The sequence below is a fragment of the Podarcis cretensis genome (genome assembly GCF_951804945.1).
Source record: "Podarcis cretensis genome assembly, chromosome: 4".
Classification (NCBI taxonomy): Eukaryota; Metazoa; Chordata; class Lepidosauria; order Squamata; family Lacertidae; genus Podarcis; species Podarcis cretensis.
The window spans coordinates 3,853,667-3,874,648 of NC_137173.1; the positions used below are offsets into that span (position 1 = coordinate 3,853,667).

The 20,982-nt window shown below is 44.1% G+C and overlaps 2 protein-coding genes and 1 long non-coding RNA gene across 3 annotated transcripts in view; 2 read left to right on the plus strand and 1 right to left on the minus strand.

Annotated features, from left to right (window-relative positions):
• LOC307214833 (uncharacterized protein) overlaps positions 1 to 20,982 on the plus strand; it is a 67,947-nt gene that overhangs the window by 44,515 nt on the left and 2,450 nt on the right. The window contains exons 2-3 of the mRNA XM_079973879.1: positions 13,677 to 14,169; positions 14,366 to 14,447. Of these exons, the coding sequence (XP_079830005.1) occupies positions 13,768 to 14,169; positions 14,366 to 14,447 (484 nt within the window). The 5' untranslated portion in view covers positions 13,677 to 13,767. The remainder of the gene's footprint in view (positions 1 to 13,676; positions 14,170 to 14,365; positions 14,448 to 20,982) is intronic.
• LOC307214751 (uncharacterized protein) overlaps positions 1 to 20,982 on the plus strand; it is a 73,273-nt gene that overhangs the window by 44,488 nt on the left and 7,803 nt on the right. The window contains exons 5-6 of the mRNA XM_079973724.1: positions 6,160 to 6,286; positions 11,859 to 13,574. Of these exons, the coding sequence (XP_079829850.1) occupies positions 6,160 to 6,286; positions 11,859 to 13,276 (1,545 nt within the window). The 3' untranslated portion in view covers positions 13,277 to 13,574. The remainder of the gene's footprint in view (positions 1 to 6,159; positions 6,287 to 11,858; positions 13,575 to 20,982) is intronic.
• The window catches only part of LOC307215243, a 45,240-nt gene that overhangs the window by 15,118 nt on the left and 9,140 nt on the right, over positions 1 to 20,982 (minus strand). The gene's annotated exons all lie outside the window — the stretch shown is intronic.

Consider the following 20,982-nt stretch of genomic DNA (forward strand, 5'->3'; position numbering starts at 1 on the left):
CTTGCTCATCTTTGAATAAAAATTTTGGTGACAGGCTCTCCTTTGCATAAATCACCACTCCTCTTTTCTTTACTTTATCCGATGAGATGAATTCTTGGCCTAATCTTTTATTAATCAAGAATTTTCTATGGAGCCTGGTCACATGTGTTTCCTGCAAGCAGATGATGTCCAATTGTTCTTTTTTCAATATATGAAAAATCCTTCTTCTTTTCTCTGGGGAATTTCCGCCATTTATATTCCAACTAAGAAGCTGCAGAGACATCCTGGGTCAATCTATTGGTCCTGTGGTGACGTCCCTTTCTTTTGGTCCTCTGGTCCCGAGGGAGTAGGTGCCAGTATAGGTGTAAGCGGTGGCGGTGGCCAGGCTCCTGTTGTCCCTTTCTGTAGATCCTCTTCGTGGTCGTTCAAGAACTTTTGTTGGTCTTCTGCTGTTCTAATTTTAACTTTCTTTCCTTTGAAATTAAAAGATAGTCCTTGAGGAAACTCCCACCTATAAGGAATTGAGTTGCCTCTCAGTAATTTTGCAAGTTCTATATACGTCGCTCTAAGATCCAAAAGCTGTTTTGGTATGTCTCTGTAAATTTCAGCTCTGTTGCCGTGGATGTCAAGTGATTTTCCAAAATGAAGGCCTAATATTTTATCTCTCTCTTGCTTAGATCTTAAAATGATCAAACAGTCTCTGGGTTTATCCCTCCTCGTCACTCTTCCCAATCTGAAAGCAGTCACAATTTTAAAATCCTTATCCTCTTCAATACCCCAGAACTTTGAAAATTCTAATGTCAGATAACCAATCAGATCTTCCTGTTCAAGTTCTGGAATAGCTCTAAGTCTAAGATTGCTTTCCCGATTTCTCAGTTCAGTCATTGACCAGTAGGCCTGCTGTTCACTAATCTGTTTATGCAACGGCTTCACCTCCACCTTTAATGCCTCAACTTTCAAGTTGGCTTCCTCTGCTTTTTGTTTGGCTTCCTCAGCCAGTTTGTGATTCTCTGCTGTTGCTTCTTGAAGATTCCCAATTGCTTGTGTGTGTTGAGCCACCTGGTCAGTCAATTTATTTATTGAGGATGTGGCTTGATCAATTTTAGTCGAATGTTCGTCGCCTTTTTATTTAGAATTGCCAGTTGTTCTAGGATCTGATTTAAAACTTTTTCAGATCCTCCTGAAGCCATATCCCCAGTAGATGTCTGCTCAACAGCCCCTTTTTGTATTTCTAGAACAGCTGGGACAGATGATCTACGTGGTTGGGAAGTCAAAGTTGTTTGTACCAATTGTTTTGCCTTTATTTTAGCCAGCCTTGTTTTCCCTGCGTCACTCATTCCAATCCCGTCTGTGTATCAAGGTCAGACTGTATGTGTTCCCATGAGAGAGACAGTTCCAAAGTATAAACAACCAGGCAGCAGAGAATCAAAACAAAATATAGTTCCCAGAGAATTATAAATCCAAAGTCCTCTAGGGGGAGTAATAAAGTTCAACCGAAAGAAAGAGGTTTTTCCTTCTTTACAGTCCCAATAATCCAAAGAAGAAACAACTGAAGTTCTAAAAGGTCTTTTAGTTTCTTTTTAGCATTAAGCTTTCCCCAACTTAATACAAAGTCTCAGAGAGGGTGCAAGAAACAGTTTCCCTATTTCTTCTATGGTGTAACGTTTACATGCAACACTTTCAACCTTAAAAACAATATCAGCAGTTTGGCAGTTTGACAGTTCTTCTTTACCCTGGCAGCCCACAGATTTGGTTTCTTCAATTATTTATAAATCCCAAAGGAAGAAGGAAGATCCAGTCAGAAAATCAGCATAGATACTCCGAAATTGTCTCTTTTAATCCCTGCCAAAAGTTCAATAGTCTGCACGATAATCCAATCTTTTTTATAGTTCTTTCAAAGCGCTTCCCGCTTGTCAAACTTTGCTTTGATCTCTTTAGCACGGTCGGGAAACGGACTTCCTCGTTACGTTTCCCGTTTTCAGCCAAATTAAATACTTTAGTCCCGATACTTTTTTTTTTTTTAAATAATTTTTATTAACTGGCCAATCACATCAAATTAATTTTTTTTTTTAATAAATATTTATTAGCATTTCAATAACACACATAGACACACACAAAAAAAGAAAAAATAACAGAAAATACAAAAATTTAGAAAAAGAAAACAATTAAAAAAAACAAATGAAATTTCAATTGCTTATTTTCATATAACTTCTTTCTTAGACCTCCTCTCCCCTCCCCTTCTTGTATTCCAATTCAAATTATTAGTCCTGCAAATCCTTATTACTTAATTCTCAACCTTAAACTTAATAATTTTAACATACTGTAATTTTACCTTTCCTCATTCTTCCATAAAATTATTATTACATTCCTCATTTTCATTTCCTTTTAAACATTTTAGACACCAATTTTAGCTTATCTAATCTTAAACATCTTATACATCATTTCTTATTCTTTAACATATTTCTTAAAGTCAATATTTCCCTTCCATGGCTTTCCCAACTTCCATACGAATATCAAAACAAATTAAAAGTAAGTAATTAAGAAATTCTGTACCCTTTGGATTACCAAACTCCAACCCCCCTTTCCCGGTTTGGTCCCCAATAAATGTTCATCAATCAATACTGTTTAACCTGGAGATCTCACGTCCGAGGCTCTCAAGTCACCCTCAGTTCCTCTCTGCCGGCCTCTTGGATAGTCCTTTAGGTTAAGCCCCAAGGCTCGAAGGGGCTCTGACCCAACAAGATCCATAATTTTTCCAGTTGGCCCTCCATATTTAAGATTAATGCTAATGCGGTGCTCCACACTCAAATTTGCAATTTCCAACTCAGTCCAATCTTTCCACCTCAAATTTTTATTCTCCTTTGTTGTCTGCATGCCAGGCCCCAAGCTGTAATTCTCCCTTGACATCTGCAAAATTGCCAGTCCACCTTCCTTTTCCTCAAAATCCACAGTCTCATGACTCTCAAATTCCTCTTGTTGTTGATGTATATAAACTTCCTGCCTCCACTCCCTGTCAGCTTCAACAATGTTGTTTACTGCCAGGGCCAGAGTGTTCGCATTTGTAGTCAAAACATCTGTCTGATCTTGTAACTTTCCCAGGAGAGCCAGTATTTTGTTGAGTTTAGTCTGATTATTGCTTTTTTCAGCCATTTTTACAGTGTCTCTCAGTTTAAAAACCAGTCAGTAAGTTGATTTGTAGCTGCTCTCCCTTATTTTCTAGAAGTTGCAACAAATATAGCCAGCAGATGCAACAAAGACAAAGTTCCCTTTATCCTTTCCTTTTGACAGCTATTTTGACAGCTGTCAAAATCTTCAATAGTTCCTCAACAGGTTCTCTCACAGGGCGTCCCCGGGTTCTGGGGGGGTGAAACTTTAGCTCCAAACGTCAAGTTTATCCTCCGGTAAAGTTTATAGCGTCAAGCCGTGAAGTTTTTTTTTTTTTTTTAAAAAAAGAAAAAAGTTCTCTCGACCTTAAGTTGCAAGCTCTTTGCGTTAGAATATCTACTCAAAGGGGGGGGCGACTTCCTTTTTGACCCTTCCCCGCTCGTTCCCAATTCAGGAAAAATTTGTTTAAGATCCAGATTCCATGTTTACTCACGGGTTCTTGTTTTTGAGTCCGAATGTTTCAAGGAAAAAGTCAGCGCTTCTCCGGCAATGGCATGCGGCTTCGCTCCGCAGAAGGAGCAATCGACTCACAGCACCGCGCCGTCCCCCGTCCCCATTCCTGAGCCTTTAAAAAGGCTCCTTCGCGGTTTGGGGGGGCGCAAATGGTGCCCGCCGAGTCACCACGTTCACAGGCATCAGCGCCTGTGATTTTTAAGGGTCCCCGCGTCGCCGGCGCGGACAAGACCCGATCCTGCGGAGCCGATTCCCTCCGGAGCTCGGAGGGAATCCGCCATTAATCGGCAGCGCTAACCCGGAAGTCCCCAATCACATCAAATTAAAGGTAAAGGTAAAGGTACCCCTGCCCGTACGGGCCAGTCTTGACAGACTCTGGGGTTGTGCGCCCATCTCACTTAAGAGGCCAGGGGCCAGCGCTGTCCGGAGACACTTCCGGGTCACGTGGCCAGCGTGACATCACTGCTCTGGCCAGAGCCAGAGCCGCACACGGAAACGCCGTTTACCTTCCCGCTGGTAAGCGGTCCCTATTTATCTACTTGCACCCGGAGGTGCTTTCGAACTGCTAGGTTGGCCGGCGCTGGGACCGAGCAGCGGGAGCGCACCCCGCCACAGGGATTCGAACCGCTGACAATCACATCATATAAATTCCGAATTACAAAGCCAAATTTTTAAATTTTGTTAAATTTTGTTGGGGGAACCCATACTTCAAGATCCAAAGGGGAATTCAGATCATCTTCTTATTACTGCGTTAATGTCCAAATCAGTCCCAATCAGTCCAAACAAAGTTCATAATTCTATCCAGTCTTATCTTGGTGTTGCCACATCATATCTTGTTCGTATAATTTCTCTTTTTCCTTTACGATCTCTTCTGCTAGTCTCCTTAAGCCGATAGCAAGTGTAATAATCCTGTGTGGATTTCCCGTTCCTCCACTAAGTCCAGATGGTTTCCATATATCTCCTTCATAGATAACATCACTTTTTCCATCGTAAATTTTGGCATTTGTCACTCTTAAGTCCCACCGAGGAGTTGATTCACGATATGTAAACAACTCTATTTCCCTCTTTCTCCTCCCAGACCCAAGAGCTCCCACAATGCCTCATAAAATGGCGAACGGCATTTTTTCCTGACTGCGTCACTCCAAAACTCTTAGCTTTCCAGCTTCATCTTGAAACATTGCTTTGGATCGAAAGTTTATCTCCACACAGCCTTAAATCCACAGCTTAAGTCCTTAATTTCTGACTCATTAGGGGAGGGGGATTCTTGTTAAGTCACATAAAAAGGTAGAGGCAGGTTTTTCCCCCCTCCCCCCTCAGTCATTACCGTATCTTGACGTTCTTCTCGTATTTTATTGTTGTCTTGTTATCAGAGATCTCTTCTGTCAGCAGTATTTACTCCCCTTTTTCCTTGATGTATGTGCAATTAATCATGGCCAAATTATTTCTTTTAAAGATCATTGCAACCAGCGGCGCGAATCGGGGACGGCGTCGAGGAGTGCCGAAAATCCCACAGGAGGGCTTTGTGCCTAGTGCCCCCACCCCCACAAATTCGGGGGTGGTATAGGGCACAGCAGGCAAGGGCCGTCCCCCCCCCATAATCCTGGGGGGGTTAAGGAGGCTAATTACCCCCATCATAGCCTCCAAATTACCTCGTGTGGGTCGGAGAGATGTTATTGTCAGCCATCTTCTGATGCGCCACCTAGTGGCCCCAGTCCCGATACTTTTTAAGTCCCCTTACTCACGGGTTGTAGTTGCAAATCTGATGTTCCAAGAAGAAAGGTCGGCGCTCATCCGCAGCAGCCGCGCGGCTTTGCTTCCCGCAGAAAGAGCGATGAACTCACAGCGCCGCTCCCCCTTTCACGTTCCGGAGCCCCTTACGGGGTTCCTTCTCCGTTTCTGGGGGGGCTTCTGGTGCCCGCCGAGTCCCACGGCCACGAGCTCACTCTGCCCGTGGTTTTTCTTAATGGGTCGCCGCTATGCCGCAGCGAACGACCCTTTTCTGCGGAGCCCCTCTTCAGAGCACGAAGAGGACCGGCATTGCTGTTTCGTGCCGCCTCCGGAAGTCTATCTATCGCGGTTTCTTGTGAATATCGTGTTCTTGCTGATAAAGAATTAATTGCAGCTGTGAACTGTGGGGTTTCCTGCCCAGATACCTCATACCAGTCTTCTGAATGTTGCCAGCAGAATTCATTTGTAGTTACTGCTTTATTTCTACATTGACCATGGACTGCTAAAATAGGCTTCTAAGCTTTGGAGAAACCATAACCAGCAGTGGCCAGAATTCCCCTAGCCAGCCCCATCAGCAGCACAAAGAGAACTGCCCTCCACTCCTCCCCTTGACGTTCCCTCCCCAGAACAGTGCATGGGGAGAGTAGAGGGGGCAATAAAATAAATGCCTAATACAAGAATTCCTTTGTTAAAAGAAGCTCCCATTATTAAAGTGGGAAGCAAAAGAATCACTTAAAAAAAACACAGCAATTAAGAGGAAGGAAACAACAGAGCATTGTGTAGCAGATCATATTTCTGCTGTCTCGGAGGAGGACATTTCCCTTTTTCTTTTAGGGTCCAGTGTGCTTTGAAGATGTCGCTGTTCGTTTCACGGACGAGGAGTGGGCGTTGCTGGATCCTGACCAGAGAGCTCTGCATAAGGATGTCATGGAGGAGAATCGTGGAATCGTGGCCTCTCTTGGTAAGGCTCCCTGTGAGATCGTCCTATCTGCCTGGAAATTCAAAAAATATGTCTATAGACCAATCTCACATATTTTCACAGAGCTCAATAGTGGCCCCTCTAACACCTGGGAACCTAACACCCCCACAATAAAGAGTAACTTACAGTTTTCTCTTTGAACAATCTTCCTAAGATTATTCCTTTTTCTACCATGATTGGGCTGGCCAGGCCATGTTCAATGTCAGCTTCAGAAAGATAAGTAGCTTCAGGTTTTCTGTTTTTGTTTTTGCTCCTGTCAGTCTTGGGTTGACCAAAGAGACGACTGACATTGGAGATGGAGGGGATGCCATGATTGGGCCAAACAAAATCCATGCCAGAGAAGAAGAGCTAGACTTATTGAATTTCAGGTAGAAGTAGCAGTGGTGATGATGATGATGATACAGTGGTACCTTGGTTTACAAACCTTCCGGAACAGGACTATTCTTAAATCAAGGTACCACTGTAGTAATAATAATAATTTTTGTTTATACCCTGCCCATCTGGAAACCTTTTGTGAAAAGTGTATTTCTGAGGTTCAGGTTTCTTTAGTCAGCTCCAAAGATTTCTGATTGGGTTAAAGTGTGGGCTATTCAGTATGGACTAAAGTGTGGGCTATTCAGGTTGCCATCAGTATGCTGATGACACCCAACTCTATCTGTTGATGGATGGCCATCCTGACTCGGCCCCAGACACACTGACCAGATGTTTGGAAGCTGTGGCTGGATGGTTACGTGGGAGCCGGTTGAAGCTAAATCCTTCAAAGACAGAGGTCCTGTGGCTGGGACGGGACGATATGGCATTGGGGGGGGGGCAACTCCCATCTCTTGCGGGGGCGCAATTAGTGCCAGCACCGTCTGTTAAGAGTTTGGGTGTAATCTTCGACACCTCCCTTTCCATGGAGGCGCAGATTACAGCTATAACAAAGGCGGTATTTTTCCATCTTTGCCAAGCTAAGCAGTTGGCTCCTTATCTCTCTCGCCCTGACCTAGCCACTGTGATCCACGCGACGGTCACCTCCAGACTGGATTATTGTAACTCGCTCTACGTGGGGCTGCCCTTGAGACTGACCCAGAAACTCCAGCGGGTGCAGAATGCCGCGGCGAGACTCCTTACAGGGTCTTTGCTGCGAGATCACATTCATCTGGTACTATACCAGCTGCACTGGCTCCCAGTGGAGTACAGGATCAGGTTTAAGGTGCTGGTTTTAACCTTTAAAGCCCTATACGGCCTAGGACCCTCGTACCTACGGGACCGCCTCTCCTGGTATGTCCCACAGAGAAACTTACGGTCTTCAAATAAAAACATCTTGAAGGTCCCAGGCCACAGATAGGTTAGGCTGGCTTCAACTAGAGCCAGGGCTTTTTCGGCTGTGGCTTCGATCTGGTGGAACACTCTGTCACAAGAGACTAGGGCCCTGCAGGACTTGACATCTTTCCGCAGGGCCTGCAAGACAGAGCTGTTCCACCAGGCCTTTGGGCAGGGCACAGCCTGACTCCCTCCTTCGGCAATCTTCACGGAGCTCTGGCCCAATGGTTGCCATTGGTTTGATTTGAATTAATTTTATAATGAATGATTTTAGAGTGTTGTGTTGTACTGTTGTACTGTTTTATTGTTGTTAGCCGCCCTGAGCCCGGCTTCGGCTGGGGAGGGCAGGATATAAATAAAATTTATTATTATTATTATTATTATTATTATTATTATTATTCCCAGGCCATTCCAGCAGTGAAATATCATTATCTTGAATGTACCTTTTGCACACAGCAGCAAAATGACATAGAGCTGAATCCTGCTGAAAATATATAAATGCTTCGGTATCTGGGAAAAGATCACCTGCGGAACACTTCAGTTTGGGCTCACGTATTTCGTTTATGCATTTCCCCGCATTTATATTCCCATTAATGACGCAAATTCTGCCCACACCTTTTGCTGCCATACAACCCCAGATCATCACACTGTCTGGGTGTTTCACAGTTGGTGTAATGCAAGAAGAATCTTCTCTGATTCTTCTCCTCTTCTCCGATTAAAGAAACTTGCGTTTTTCATGCCATCACTACCAAGCAAGGTAGTGTCCTTTTTTAAAAAAAATAAAGTTTTTTATTTATACAACAAGAAAAAAGAAAAAAAACACAAATACCAAATTACACACAAATTACAAAAATAACCACAGACACATAATTTTCTTAGCAAACAATAAAACATCTATTGGTCTTAACACTAAAGACCCAACCTCCCGTCTATTCCATATTTCAAATTCATATTACTTATTGCCAATACACACTTTTATAATAATTAAACTTATTCTTAATAAATCTAATTTCTTATATCTACCTTGCAACTATTACTGAAGTTCCTCGAATGTTGCGACAGAATTTAAACTACTATATTTATTTTTCAGATATTCTTTGAAAACCTCCCATTTTGAAACAAATTCCTGTTTTGATTTATTCTTTATTTTTTCTGATAAACCATCTAATTCGGCATATTCTGTCAATCTTGTATAGAGGGGATTTCATTACTCTGCCATTTTGCTGCGATCAAAACTTGTTGCCGCCGTCACATATAAAAAGATACCCTTTCTCTTTTGTGGAATATCCAAATCTGTTATTCCCAGGAGGTAGGCCTCTGGTTTTTTATTGAAAGAGATCTTTAGCATTTTTTGCAGTTCTGCATGTATACTCTCCCAGAATACCTGTATTTTCCTACATATCCACCACATATGGTAGAATGTTCCTGAGTCTCTGCATCTCCAACAATTACTTGACACATTTTTATACATTTTGGAAAGTTTCCATGGTGTTAGATACTATGGATGTTGCATTTTTTGAAAGTTCTCTCTAATAGTGTAACAGTTTGTGAATTTCCAATTGATCTTCCATAAATTTTCCCATTGGGCCATGGTTATTGAATGGCCAAAATCCTGGGACCACCTCACCATTGCCACTGTTACTTCCTTAAGTTTTGGAAAGAGTTTTTCTTTTAGAATTTACAAGATCAGATTCGAATCGGGACATTTCTGTTGAGAACCCCTTTTGTTTGTCAGATTTAAATTTTTCAAATAACTGATGGTATTGGAACCAGTCTGAAATGTGTTCTCTTATTTCCTCAGTTTTTAAATTTTATTTGGTTATCTTCATTTTTTAGAAGTATTTTATATGTTGGCCAGCTTTCCTGAGTATTTTTCCATTTTACTGCTATGGCTTCTATTGGAGAAGTCTACCACGGGGCTTTAGGCTCCATCAGGTCTTTATATTTTTCCCATACAGCAAAGAGTGACTTTCTTATTATATGGTTGGTAAAAAAAAATTATGATTTTTCGCTTTTCCATATATCAGTTAGGCGTGCCATCCCCAACGATTGTCAAAACCTTCCAGGTCCAGGAGGTCTGGATCCTGCAACGTGTACCAATCCTTTTAGCCAGGTGAAACAGGCTGCCTCGTAGTAAATTTTTAGGTCGGGTAGGGAAAAGCCTCCTCTCTCTTTTATGTCTATTTATTTCCATTTGAATGCAACACACATCAGTTTTACTTTCAAGTGCTAGATCCTTGTTAAGGACAATGCATAATCAGAAAAGCACTTTCACGCCTCTCCACTTGCAAGGCAATAAACAGCATGACTAAGGGAAGCCTTTCCAAACAGTGGGCTTGCTGCATGGCATTAATCGCTAGCAGTTTCTTATGGGACAAGAGTCTTCATTTTGTGTAAGGCAAACAGAGTAAACATTGGGCAAACAAACAGTTTCTTTACCCTTTACAATAGTGCACTTGAATGCCTTAACCCACCATCTGTAGAGGAGGCTTTTGTACTTCATCACTAACTTACTAAAAAGCTGTTATTTAACAAATAACTCTTCTGTCTCCTTCACCTTAAAAGCATCTTGAAATCTTTACAGGCAGAAGAGAGGAAGTGAAAAGTATGTATCGTTCACTCTTAGTTGAAACATGAACCTTTTAAACAGAAGCACCCCGACTCCAACTACAGAAATCAAGCTCAAGTCTCCGCCAAGGTCACTGCTCCAAATTGCCCCCACAAAGAACTGAGACAAACCCCTTAGACTTGTTTTGTGCATTGTAGCACAAGTGCTACTGGGTAAGATTTCAATAGTGGCCAAGCTTTTAAAGACGCTTGTTTCCCACCTGGTTAAAAGAAGCATTTGTGGGATAACGGAGAAATGCTTTTTTTTTTAAAAAAAAAAAACACTTCTCAAAACTCCAGATTCTGTCACAAACCAACCAGAGTTGATGTGACAATGCTAAAACTCCTTTTCTGGATTTGAAATTACAAGATCTTTGCAACCAGTGCCAGCTTTAAACAACTCTCTCTTTTCGGTCAAAGAGTTGCAGTCCCCTCCCATGTAACACCCCAGACCTGTACTTGATAACTCAGTGGGGATTTAAACAGGTATGTGTGTAAGAATAGTCCTAAGGAACAATCTTGATCTTCTTAAAAAGAAAAGAAAAAAACAGCATTTGTGGGTGGAGTGAAAGGACAATTCTTGCTTTGCCATTTTGCCCCCAGTCTCCACCTACTCTGGTTACAATTCTCAAATATGTCTATTTTATGTCTATTAAGATCAGGTGTTTATTCCTAGGTTTCTTCCCTTCCCACAGGAATTTGGAAATTTCTCTTTGCCATATCTTGAGGCAACCTGTCAAGTAAGGTAGTGTCCCATTGTTCCGCTGTCCAGTTAACATGGGTTTCATCTTTTCAACCTTTGCTTGAGAGATAACAATGGCTTTTTCCTTAGAATTCTAACATTTAGACCAGTCCTTGCACTCAACTTCCCATTACATTGTGCCATGTCATCTTGTATACACCCAGATGATTTTCTTCTGTCATGTAGGCACAGTCTCTCCACGCGTCCATCGTCACTTGCCTTTGTACACATTCCCTGCCTTAACAAGTCTGATTTTGGAGTGACTGAGTCTCCTTATACCTCTTCCAAAATATAGAAAGGCCAACTTTGGTTACATTTTCCCCAATCTCTCTTCTAATTTCTCCATAACTGTAGCCTTCTTCACTTAATAGTACAATCTTACTCACTATCTGGAGACCAGTCAACTCTGTGCCATTTCTATAATTTTATTATGTTTTACACCCTCACTAAATGAAAGAACACACAAAACCAACCAACTTGATAGCAATCACATAACACACTGACAAATGTCAACCTAAGCAAGTTGTGCTTTCTTTTTCTGGTTATTTGGCTATAATTTTGATAGAATAGGGGTAATTGAACAAACTTTGTTGGACTGCTATCTCGATTGCATTCTTGATCGAATTATCTTTCCACTGATATATAATTTTATGACATTACTCCAAATGAAGTGGTGTTATGAGCCAGCAAACCTCTGAAATACACTTTTTTCCAAAAGTCTTCCACAATTTTGACCACTACTGTATATCAAACAAAGCAACATTCAACAACTCATCAGAATCTCATAATAAATATGTTGGTTAATGACCAAAAAATACAGGTAATGAACACACACCCAACTCCCTTCAATACTTCTCCATTTGTTCCTGAGGCTCTAATCCCTTTTTGTCTCCATTGCAGATTGTGATGAATTGGAAATTGAGAGCAAAGGTGACAACGAAAAATTCCCCAGAGAGGAGAAGCCACACAAAAATTTGGAGTGTGGAGAAAGCTGCAGTCAGAGCTCCCATTCCACTTCCCATCAACAAAATGTCATTGGAAAGAAACCCTATCAGTGCATGGGATGTGAAAAGAGCTTCCATAAGAGCTCCAATCTCATTTCCCATCAAAGAATTCATACAGGGGAGAAACCCTATCAGTGCGTAGAATGTGGAAAGAGCTTCACTCACGGCGGCAGTCTCACTTCCCATCAAAGAATTCACACATGGGAAAAACCCTATCAGTGCGTAGAATGTGGAAAGAGCTTCAGTCAGAGCTCCGATCTCACTAAGCATCAAAGAATTCATACAAGGGAGAAACCCTATCAGTGTGTGGAATGTGGAAAGAGCTTCACTGATAACTCCAATCTCACTTCCCATCAAAGAATTCACACAGGGGAAAAACCCTATCAGTGCGTAGAATGTGGAAAGAGCTTCAGTCAGAGCTCCCATCTCACTTCCCATCAAAGAATTCATACAGGGGAGAAACCCTATCAGTGCGTAGAATGTGGAAAGAGCTTCACTCGTAGCTCCTCTCTCACTTATCATCAAAGAATTCATACAGGGGAGAAACCCTATCAGTGTGTGGAATGTGGAAAGAGCTTCAGTCAGAGCTCCGATCTCACTAAGCATCAAAGAATTCATACAAGGGAGAAACCCTATCAGTGTGTGGAATGTGGAAAGAGCTTCACTCGTAGCTCCTCTCTCACTTATCATCAAAGAATTCATACAGGGGAGAAACCCTATCAGTGTGTGGAATGTGGAAAGAGCTTCACTCACAGCGGCAGTCTCACTTCCCATCAAAGAATTCACACATGGGGAAAACCCTATCAGTGCGTAGAATGTGGAAAGAGCTTCAGTCAGAGCTCCGATCTCACTAAGCATCAAAGAATTCATACAAGGGAGAAACCCTATCAGTGTGTGGAATGTGGAAAGAGCTTCACTGATAGCTCCAATCTCACTTCCCATCAAAGAATTCACACAGGGGAAAAACCCTATCAGTGCGTAGAATGTGGAAAGAGCTTCAGTCAGAGCTCCCATCTCACTTCCCATCAAAGAATTCATACAGGGGAGAAACCCTATCAGTGCGTAGAATGTGGAAAGAGCTTCACTCATAGCTCCAATTTCACTAAGCATCAGAGACGTCATACAGGGGAGAAACACTCTAAGTGCGTAGAATGTGAAAAGAGCTTCACTCATAGCTCCAATCTCACTTCCCATCAAAGAATTCATACAGGGGAGATACCGTATCAGTGTGTGGAATGTGGAAAGAGCTTCAGTCATAGTGCCCATCTCACTTCCCATCAAAGAATTCATACAGTGGAGAATCCCTATCAGTGAATGGAATGTGGAAAGAGCTTCACTGTTAGCTCTAAACTCACTTCCCACCAAAGAATCCATACAAAGGTTGGAAAAACCATTATATAGCTTTAGGAGCCAGGCAAATCCGCACCTTTTTAACCAGGCCTTTTTCTTATTGACATCTAATGCTATTTTAACATGTGGTGTTTGGTGTTTTTATGTTGTGTTTTTATGTTCTAAGCATTCTGAGACGTGTGGGTGTATGAATACAGCCACTCTTAAATTCCTAGGGGGTCTTTGCCCCCCCTATAAAATATTTGAGGAGGCCACCCCCCAGGTTTTTTCAAGACCTGTCAAGACACATCCATGCTTCCTTACAGATTCTGTTGTTTCTTCTGACCTACAAATTCTGTAACAGAACAATGTATTTGCTTTGTAGGATTTGCTAGAGCTTCTCATTTAGACGGACAGAACTTGGCAGAAGACCAAAGGGTTCCTTCCGATCTCTCAGAGGCTTCCTGAGAGCACAGATGGATGAGCAAGACTCAGCTGGCCCTAAAGCAGGAAGAGGCCATGCCAACCAAACTGGGAGCAGTGGGGGATTCTGGGAAAACTCTGTGCAGAAGATCCTGGGTGAGGAGGACACCCTCCGCTCAGAGGTGCAGAGCCAGCAGTTGAGGCAGTTCTGCTGCCAGGAGGCCAAAGGACCCCGAGAGGTTTGCAGTCGACTCTACCACCTTGACCAACAGTGGCTGAAGCCAGAAAGGCACACGAAAGCTGAGATGCTGGACCTGGTGATCTTGGAGCAGTTCCTGGCTGTCCTTCCCCTGGAGATGGAGAGCTGGGTGAGGGACTGCGGAGCAGAGACCAGTTCCCAGGCGGTGGCCCTGGCCGAAGGTTTCCTCCTGAGTCAGGCAGAGGAGAGAAAGCAGGTGAGAGAGACTTTCCTCTGGATACTCCCAAGGGGCTGCAAGCAGGACGGAGAACATCCCATAATGCTCTACTGATGGCCCATCCTTTTTCTGGGAAAGCATCCATGGAATGAGATCTCACACCCTTCAAGCCTTTGTCATTCTCTTTCTAGTATTTGTCCCCATTCTCTGTTTTGAATCCTTGTTTCTTTCTCAGGGAAAGGATCTCTTTGCAGAAATGGACCTGGATTCCTGTGAGGCAGAGAGGCCTCCGTTGGACACCAGAGAGAGGCCACTGGGTAAGGAGGAAGGTGGTTTTCTCCGTTTGGTCTCTTTCTGTTGGTTTTCCAATTCATCTGAGGGTTCTTTTCACCTTGTTTTGGGGAGAGAAAGTTGGGAACAAGGGTCCAGAGGAGGGGAGATGTATTTTTGCACAACAAACATAAAATGAGCACAAACCTCCAAATGCTTTCAGCAGGTAAGGCTTTCTCAAAGGCCCATCTGTAGTTAGAGATGCCCTGTTTCACCTGTGAGAGATGCAGGCACTCCTGGTGTCCTTTGAAATACCGGATGACCTATGAAATACCGGATGTAGTTTCATGTTGTCTGGCAGCCTGAGCCTAAAGGCCACCGGATTGACCTGTTGTGTAACTTCGAAGGGTCCCAGTCGCCTTGGCCTTAATTTCTTGCAACCTCCCTTGAATGGTAACCCTTGTGTTGACAACCACACCCGGTCCCCCACCCTTATAGTCTCTCCTTCCCTTCTGCTCCTATCTGCCTGCCTCTTGTATTCTTCCTTAGCCCTATCTAAATTCAATTTCAGCTGTTGATGTATTGCTTCCATTTCTTCCACAAAATGTTCCGCCGCCGGTACGCTCCATCTGTCCTCCCCTTCCCCTGGAAAGACACCCATAATTGGCCATGAATGGACTCATGCCCGTGGACACATTTTCTGTGTTATTGTAGGCGAACTCAGCCAGGGCTAATTTCTCTACCCAGTCATTCTCTCGGTCATTTACATAACACCTCAGATATTGTTGCAAAATACTATTTGCCCTTTCCGCCTGCCCATTGGTTTCTGGGTGCCTGGCGGTCAAGAAATTGACCTCCACATGCAGTAGGCTCATGAGCTTCCTCCAGAACCGGGATGTAAATTGTTTTCCTCTGTCAGAGTCTACCCTCAAGGGGGCACCATGCAACCTAAAAATGTGTTTTACAAACAACCTGGCGGTTTCTTCCGCCGTTACCGCATGTGAGCAAGCTATAAAGTGGCACATCTTGGTTAACAAGTCCACTACTACCATGACCGCCGTTTTCCCCTTGGATTTAGGCAAATCCGTCATAAAATCGATGGACACTGCCTGCCATGGCCGTTCTGGTGTGGGTAATGGTTCCAGCAACCCCGCCGGTGCCGCTCTCTCCCCTTTGGCTCTCTGGCAGCGGTCACACCTCCTTATATATTCTTGTACATCTTCCCTCACCTTTGGCCACCAGAACTGCCTGGTGACTAACAACATCGTCTTGTGTTGCCCAAAGTGCCCAGTGGTGGGACTGTCGTGCAGTTGTTTGAGTACCCTACTCCTCAATTCCCCCTCTGGTATGTACAAAGCCCCCTTGTAGTACAGTGCCCCGTTTCTCTCCTCAACCCCCCCGGGGTTCTCCCCTGCTCTCCGGAGCTCTCTGAGCTTATTTTGGGCGTATTCATCACTCTCTTTTTTATTATTATTAATTTTTTTAAGAGATTTTTCTTTTACAAATTTATATAAACACATTCATATCCAATATAATACAAAATTCTTTTAGACTTCCCCCCGCTCCCTCCACAATCCTCATAATTTTGAATTTAGTTCACATTTCCTTTATAGTTGTATTGCCAGTTTATAAATCTTTACAGCTCTTTTCCCTCTTACAATACCCTTTCTCCTCACAAAGCCTCTTTAAATCCAACTAGCGTTGTCTGTTCATCACAAATATTTTCCAGATAAATCGTAAACTTTCTCCAGTCCTGAGTGAACTTGTGATCTTTTTGATATCTGATTTTTCCTGTCAGTTTATCTAATTCAGCAAAGTCTATTAATTTCCGTCTCCATTCTTCCAATGTTGGTAATTCTTCTTGTTTCCATTTTTGAGCCATTAAAATTCTTGCCGCAGTCACTGCATATTGAAAAAGTTTATAATCACTTCTTTTAATTTCTCTTCCTGTAATTCCTAACAAAAAGGCTTCTGGTTTCTTCACAAACGTATATTTAAACATCTTTTTCAACTCATTATATATCATTTCCCAGAAGCCTTTCACTTTCTTACACTCCCACCACATATGGTAAAATGACCCTTCCCTTTCCTTACATTTCCAACATTTGTTACATGTCTTATACATTTTTGCTAGTTTAACGGGAGTGATGTACCATCTATATACCATTTTCATAATGTTTTCCTTTATCGTCATACATGCAGTGAATTTCATATTTTCGTTCCATACCTTCTCCCAATCTGCTAGTTGTATATTATAACCAAAGTCCCTGGCCCAATGTATCATAACCGATTTAACTTCTTCGTCTTTTGTTTGCCATTCCAATAGCATTTTGTACATTTTTGACAATACCTTATAGTCATTGTTTATTATCTCTTTCTGAAATCTAGACTTTCCTTCAATATATCTCCTCTCTTTACAATCTTTTTTAAACATTTCATTTGTTTGGAAGTAGTGCAACCAATCATAAACATATTTTTTAACTTGTTCATATGGCTTCAATTTCCATTTCCCCCCTTCTTTAATTACAATGTCTCCATAAGTCATCCAGTCCTCTCTCATATTTGTCTTTTTGACACTCATGACCTCCAGTGGGGATAACCAATGAGGTACATTTGGTTCCAAAATATTTTGGTACCTATCCCATATTTCTATTAGGGCACCTATTCATCACTCTCAGACCCCTCTACCATTTCTCGTTGTCCCACCAATGCTGCCCCACACACCCAGTGGTATTCGGGTATCACATGTCTTTCTTCCGGCACTCCCTCCCCCTCCAAATATTCTGGTTTCCGGGAGAGAGCGTCCACCCTTACGTTTTCTTACCCCGGTACGTAGCGAATCTCAAAATGGAACTTGGAAAACTCCTGTGCCCATCGCACTTGTCTCTGGTTTAATACCCTGGCTGTTCTCCAGTATTCCAGGTTCTTATGGTCTGTGCACACCTGGATCTTGTGTTGTGCCCCTATTAGTAGATGTCGCCAGCGTCGAAATGCTTCATAAATGGCCAGCAGTTCCCTGTCGTACACTGTGTAATTCCTTTCCGACTTGTTCAACTTCTGGGAGAAGAAGGCACACGGTCTCCAGTTGGACGGATCTCTTCCCGGCTGGAGCAGTACTGCCCCTATCGCTCGGTCTGATGCATCGGTCTCCATCCTCATTGGTTTCTGCAGATCCACGTGCAAGAGCTGTTCTTCCAAAGAGAACGCCTTCTTTAGGCGGTCAAACGCTTGCTGCGCCTCTTCCGTCCACACAAATTTCTTCTTACTGCTGAGGCAATGGGTGATGGGTGCCGTTAAATGGGCAGAGTTTTTGATGAACTTCCGATAGAAATTTCCAAACCCCAGGAATCTCTGCACGTCCTTCCTGGTTCGAGGTGTCTTCCATTCCAGTACCGCCTGTACTTTACTCGGATCCATTGCTAATCCCTGGTCTGACAAACGGTACCCCAGGAATTCCACCTCTCTGGTATGGAACTGGCACTTCTCTAGTTTGACCCATAGCTGGTTTGCTTGTAACCGGCTTAGTACTTCCCGGACATCTCTGACATGCTGCTCCTCGTCCTCTGAGTAGACCAGCACGTCGTCTAAGAAGGCTACACAGTTCTTGTACAGCAAGGGTCCTAGAACGTGGTGCATGAAGGATTGAAAGCATGCTGAGCCCCCTTGTAATCCAAAGGGCATAACGAGATACTCGAAGGCCCCCAGTGGGGTGAACATGGTGGTTTTCCATTCGTCCCCTTCTCTCATTCGTATCAGGTCGTACGCCCCCCTTAGGTCCAGCTTGGTAAAAAATTTTCCCTTCCTAACCCTGGTCAAAATGTCGTCAATTCTGGGCATGGGAAAGGCTACTGGTTCCGACACTGAGTTGACGGCCCTGAAGTCCACTACAAGCCTGGGCTTATTAGTGTCTTTTTTGTCCACAAAAAACACTGGACTGCCCCCCACCGCTCTCGACTCCCTTAGGAAACCTCTCTTTAGGTTTTTGTCTATGAATTCCCTTAACTCCTGCAGCTCTCTGTCTGACATGGCGTACAGTTTGCCCACTGGTAGATGGGCTCCCGGGAGTAGGTTGATTTGACAGTCAAAGGGTCTATGAGGGGGTAGTCTATCTGCTTCCTTCTCACTGAAGACGTCACTCAGGTCGGCGTATTGCCGTGGTATTTCTCCCTTTTCCCCCACCTCCATCCCTGCCAAACTTGCCATGGCCAACCCAGGGTTTCCTCTTCCCTTGCAGTGCTCCAAGCAATGAGCTGACCCGAAAGAGACCGTCCGCTGGTGCCATCCCACTAGCGGGTCATGTAGCGCCAGCCAGCTCATTCCCAAGATGATGGAAGGTCCCGCTAGTGTGGCTACATGAAATGCAATGACTTCCACGTGCCTTGCCACTCTCATTGTCATAGGCACCATCTGTTGGGTTACTTCTCCCCCCAGCAGTTCCCTCCCATCAATCGTAGTAACCTGCAAAGGACGACTTAAGGGCAGCGTCTGTATCTGGTGCTCTGATGCAAATTCCTTACTCATGAAATTGCAAGAGCTGCCTGAGTCTAACAGAGCCTTTATAGTGAGTGGATGTCCGTTGGGTAGCTCTAGCACCACCCCTACGGCGATGGCTGCTCGGGGGGGTTCAGGCTTGGGCACGTTCACTGATCCTTGGCCTGGCTGCTGTGCCCTGTCGCCGGCAGCCAGGCGTTGGCTTTTACTTGCTCCTTAACCCCCTCCTCCTCACTCCCAACAGCCCCCACCATTCCTTGCCATGCCTTCCTTTGAGGGCAGACCCTGGCAAAATGTCCTGGCTGTTGGCAGAGGAAGCACTTTTTGGCGCCCTTTCCCTCCTTCTTCCGCCCTTCGTTGAAATTTGAAGTTCCCCTCGCGCGCACGCCTCCAATTTCCATCGGTTCCACTGGCTGAGAAGATTGCTCTGGCATCTCAGGAATGCAGAAATCATTCCAACGCTCTCCTCTCCCTTCCCGCTTCTCCAAAGCCCTCGCCTCTTGGCGTGCACCAATCGTAAGCGCCGCTTTGGTCAGCTGATCCATGGACTCCGGACGGGGCGCGCAGGAAAGTTCATCTTTCACCGCTGGGGATAGGCCTTCAAGCAACATTTGAATCGGGTCCGAAGCCAGGTCCCAACCCAGTTTGTGTATGAGCATGGCAAATTGCGCCCAATACTCTCGGACTGATTGATTTCCCTGTTTGCACGCCATCAACTGCCTGCGTACCACGCCCTGTTCAATCTGGCTGGAAAACATCAAGTCCATCGCAATAAAGAATTTCCTCAAGTCTTTCAAGGCGTCATTATTTGATGCCATCAGGGGTCGAACCCAGTCTCTAGCCCCCCCTCGAGGTGACCAATCAAAAAAGCCACTCTCGCCTCCTCATCGGCAAAGTCATCATACTGCAGGTTCAGGGCATACTGCATCTCTGTCTTAAAGGCTTGGTAGTTCCCTGGGTCACCCCCAAATTTCTGCACCAACCCCGGTACCTTCCTTGCAATGGGGGTGGGTTTCCCCTGTGCATCCTGAGCTCTCCTTTCATCGAGCCGCGCCGTTAGCAGAGCCAGCTGGCGTTCCAAATCTCTGTTTCTCTCCTCCAGAGTTGGTCCTCCTCCAGCTCCTCCCGCTCCTCCGGCTCCAGTTGGGTTGCTCATGATGCCTTCCTTCGCACAAGTAGCGTCAGGGACTGACGGATTGCTGTGATGAGATATGGGGCTACTTGTGTGTGAGTGCTTACAGTCTCAGAGTCTTGTAATCAGTTTCAAAACTGTCCCTCTCCGTGCAGCCATCGGTGCATGGCTGCCTTAATCGCTGGCAGAATCCATCAGTGGGCGTTTCCGGAATTTCTTCCAACATAAGAGTTCTTTGACAGATACTCTACGCCTAGATTCTCTACGTGACAGCTTGCTGCGCAAAGTAGGCGTCCCAAGGGGAGGTCCTGAGCTCTCCCCGTTGTTCTCACTGGAAGCGTCTCGGAGCTGTTCCTCCGATTCTGTTTCCGCTGAAACTCTCCCTCTCCCCCTGCTGGTTCCCTCCTCAGCATCCGAGGGTCTCCTAGCATCCTGGAGCCCCTCCACCACTTGGAGCTCCGATGGCAGTTCCCTGACACTACCACTATAGTAATAATTATTATTTTTATTTCTACCCTGCCCATCTGGCTGTGTTGCCCCAGCTACTCTGGGCGGCTTCCAACACATATATAATCATGAAACATAAATAACACTAATCTGATTCCATATAAAAAGAACATTAACTTTAAAATGAACAACTTCTACTAGTGGCCAAAATTTTGGAAAACTTTTGTGAAAAGTGTATTTCTGAGGTTTGATGGCTCATAACACCACTTTTGTGTGGAGTAATACGATAAAATTATATAGCCACGGAAAGATAATTTAATGAAGAAAGTAATGCAATGACTTTTATGAAGGAGTATTTATTGGAACAGCAGTCATAAAGTGAAAACGTGAAACCTTTGGTAACCATTGGTAACCTTTAGTTTTAATTACGGCCTTACAACGCCTTCCCATGAGGTTTTTAGTTCTGCAGCTCTAATAATGTGAAACCAAGACTGAATTCTGGCCTCTGTTAA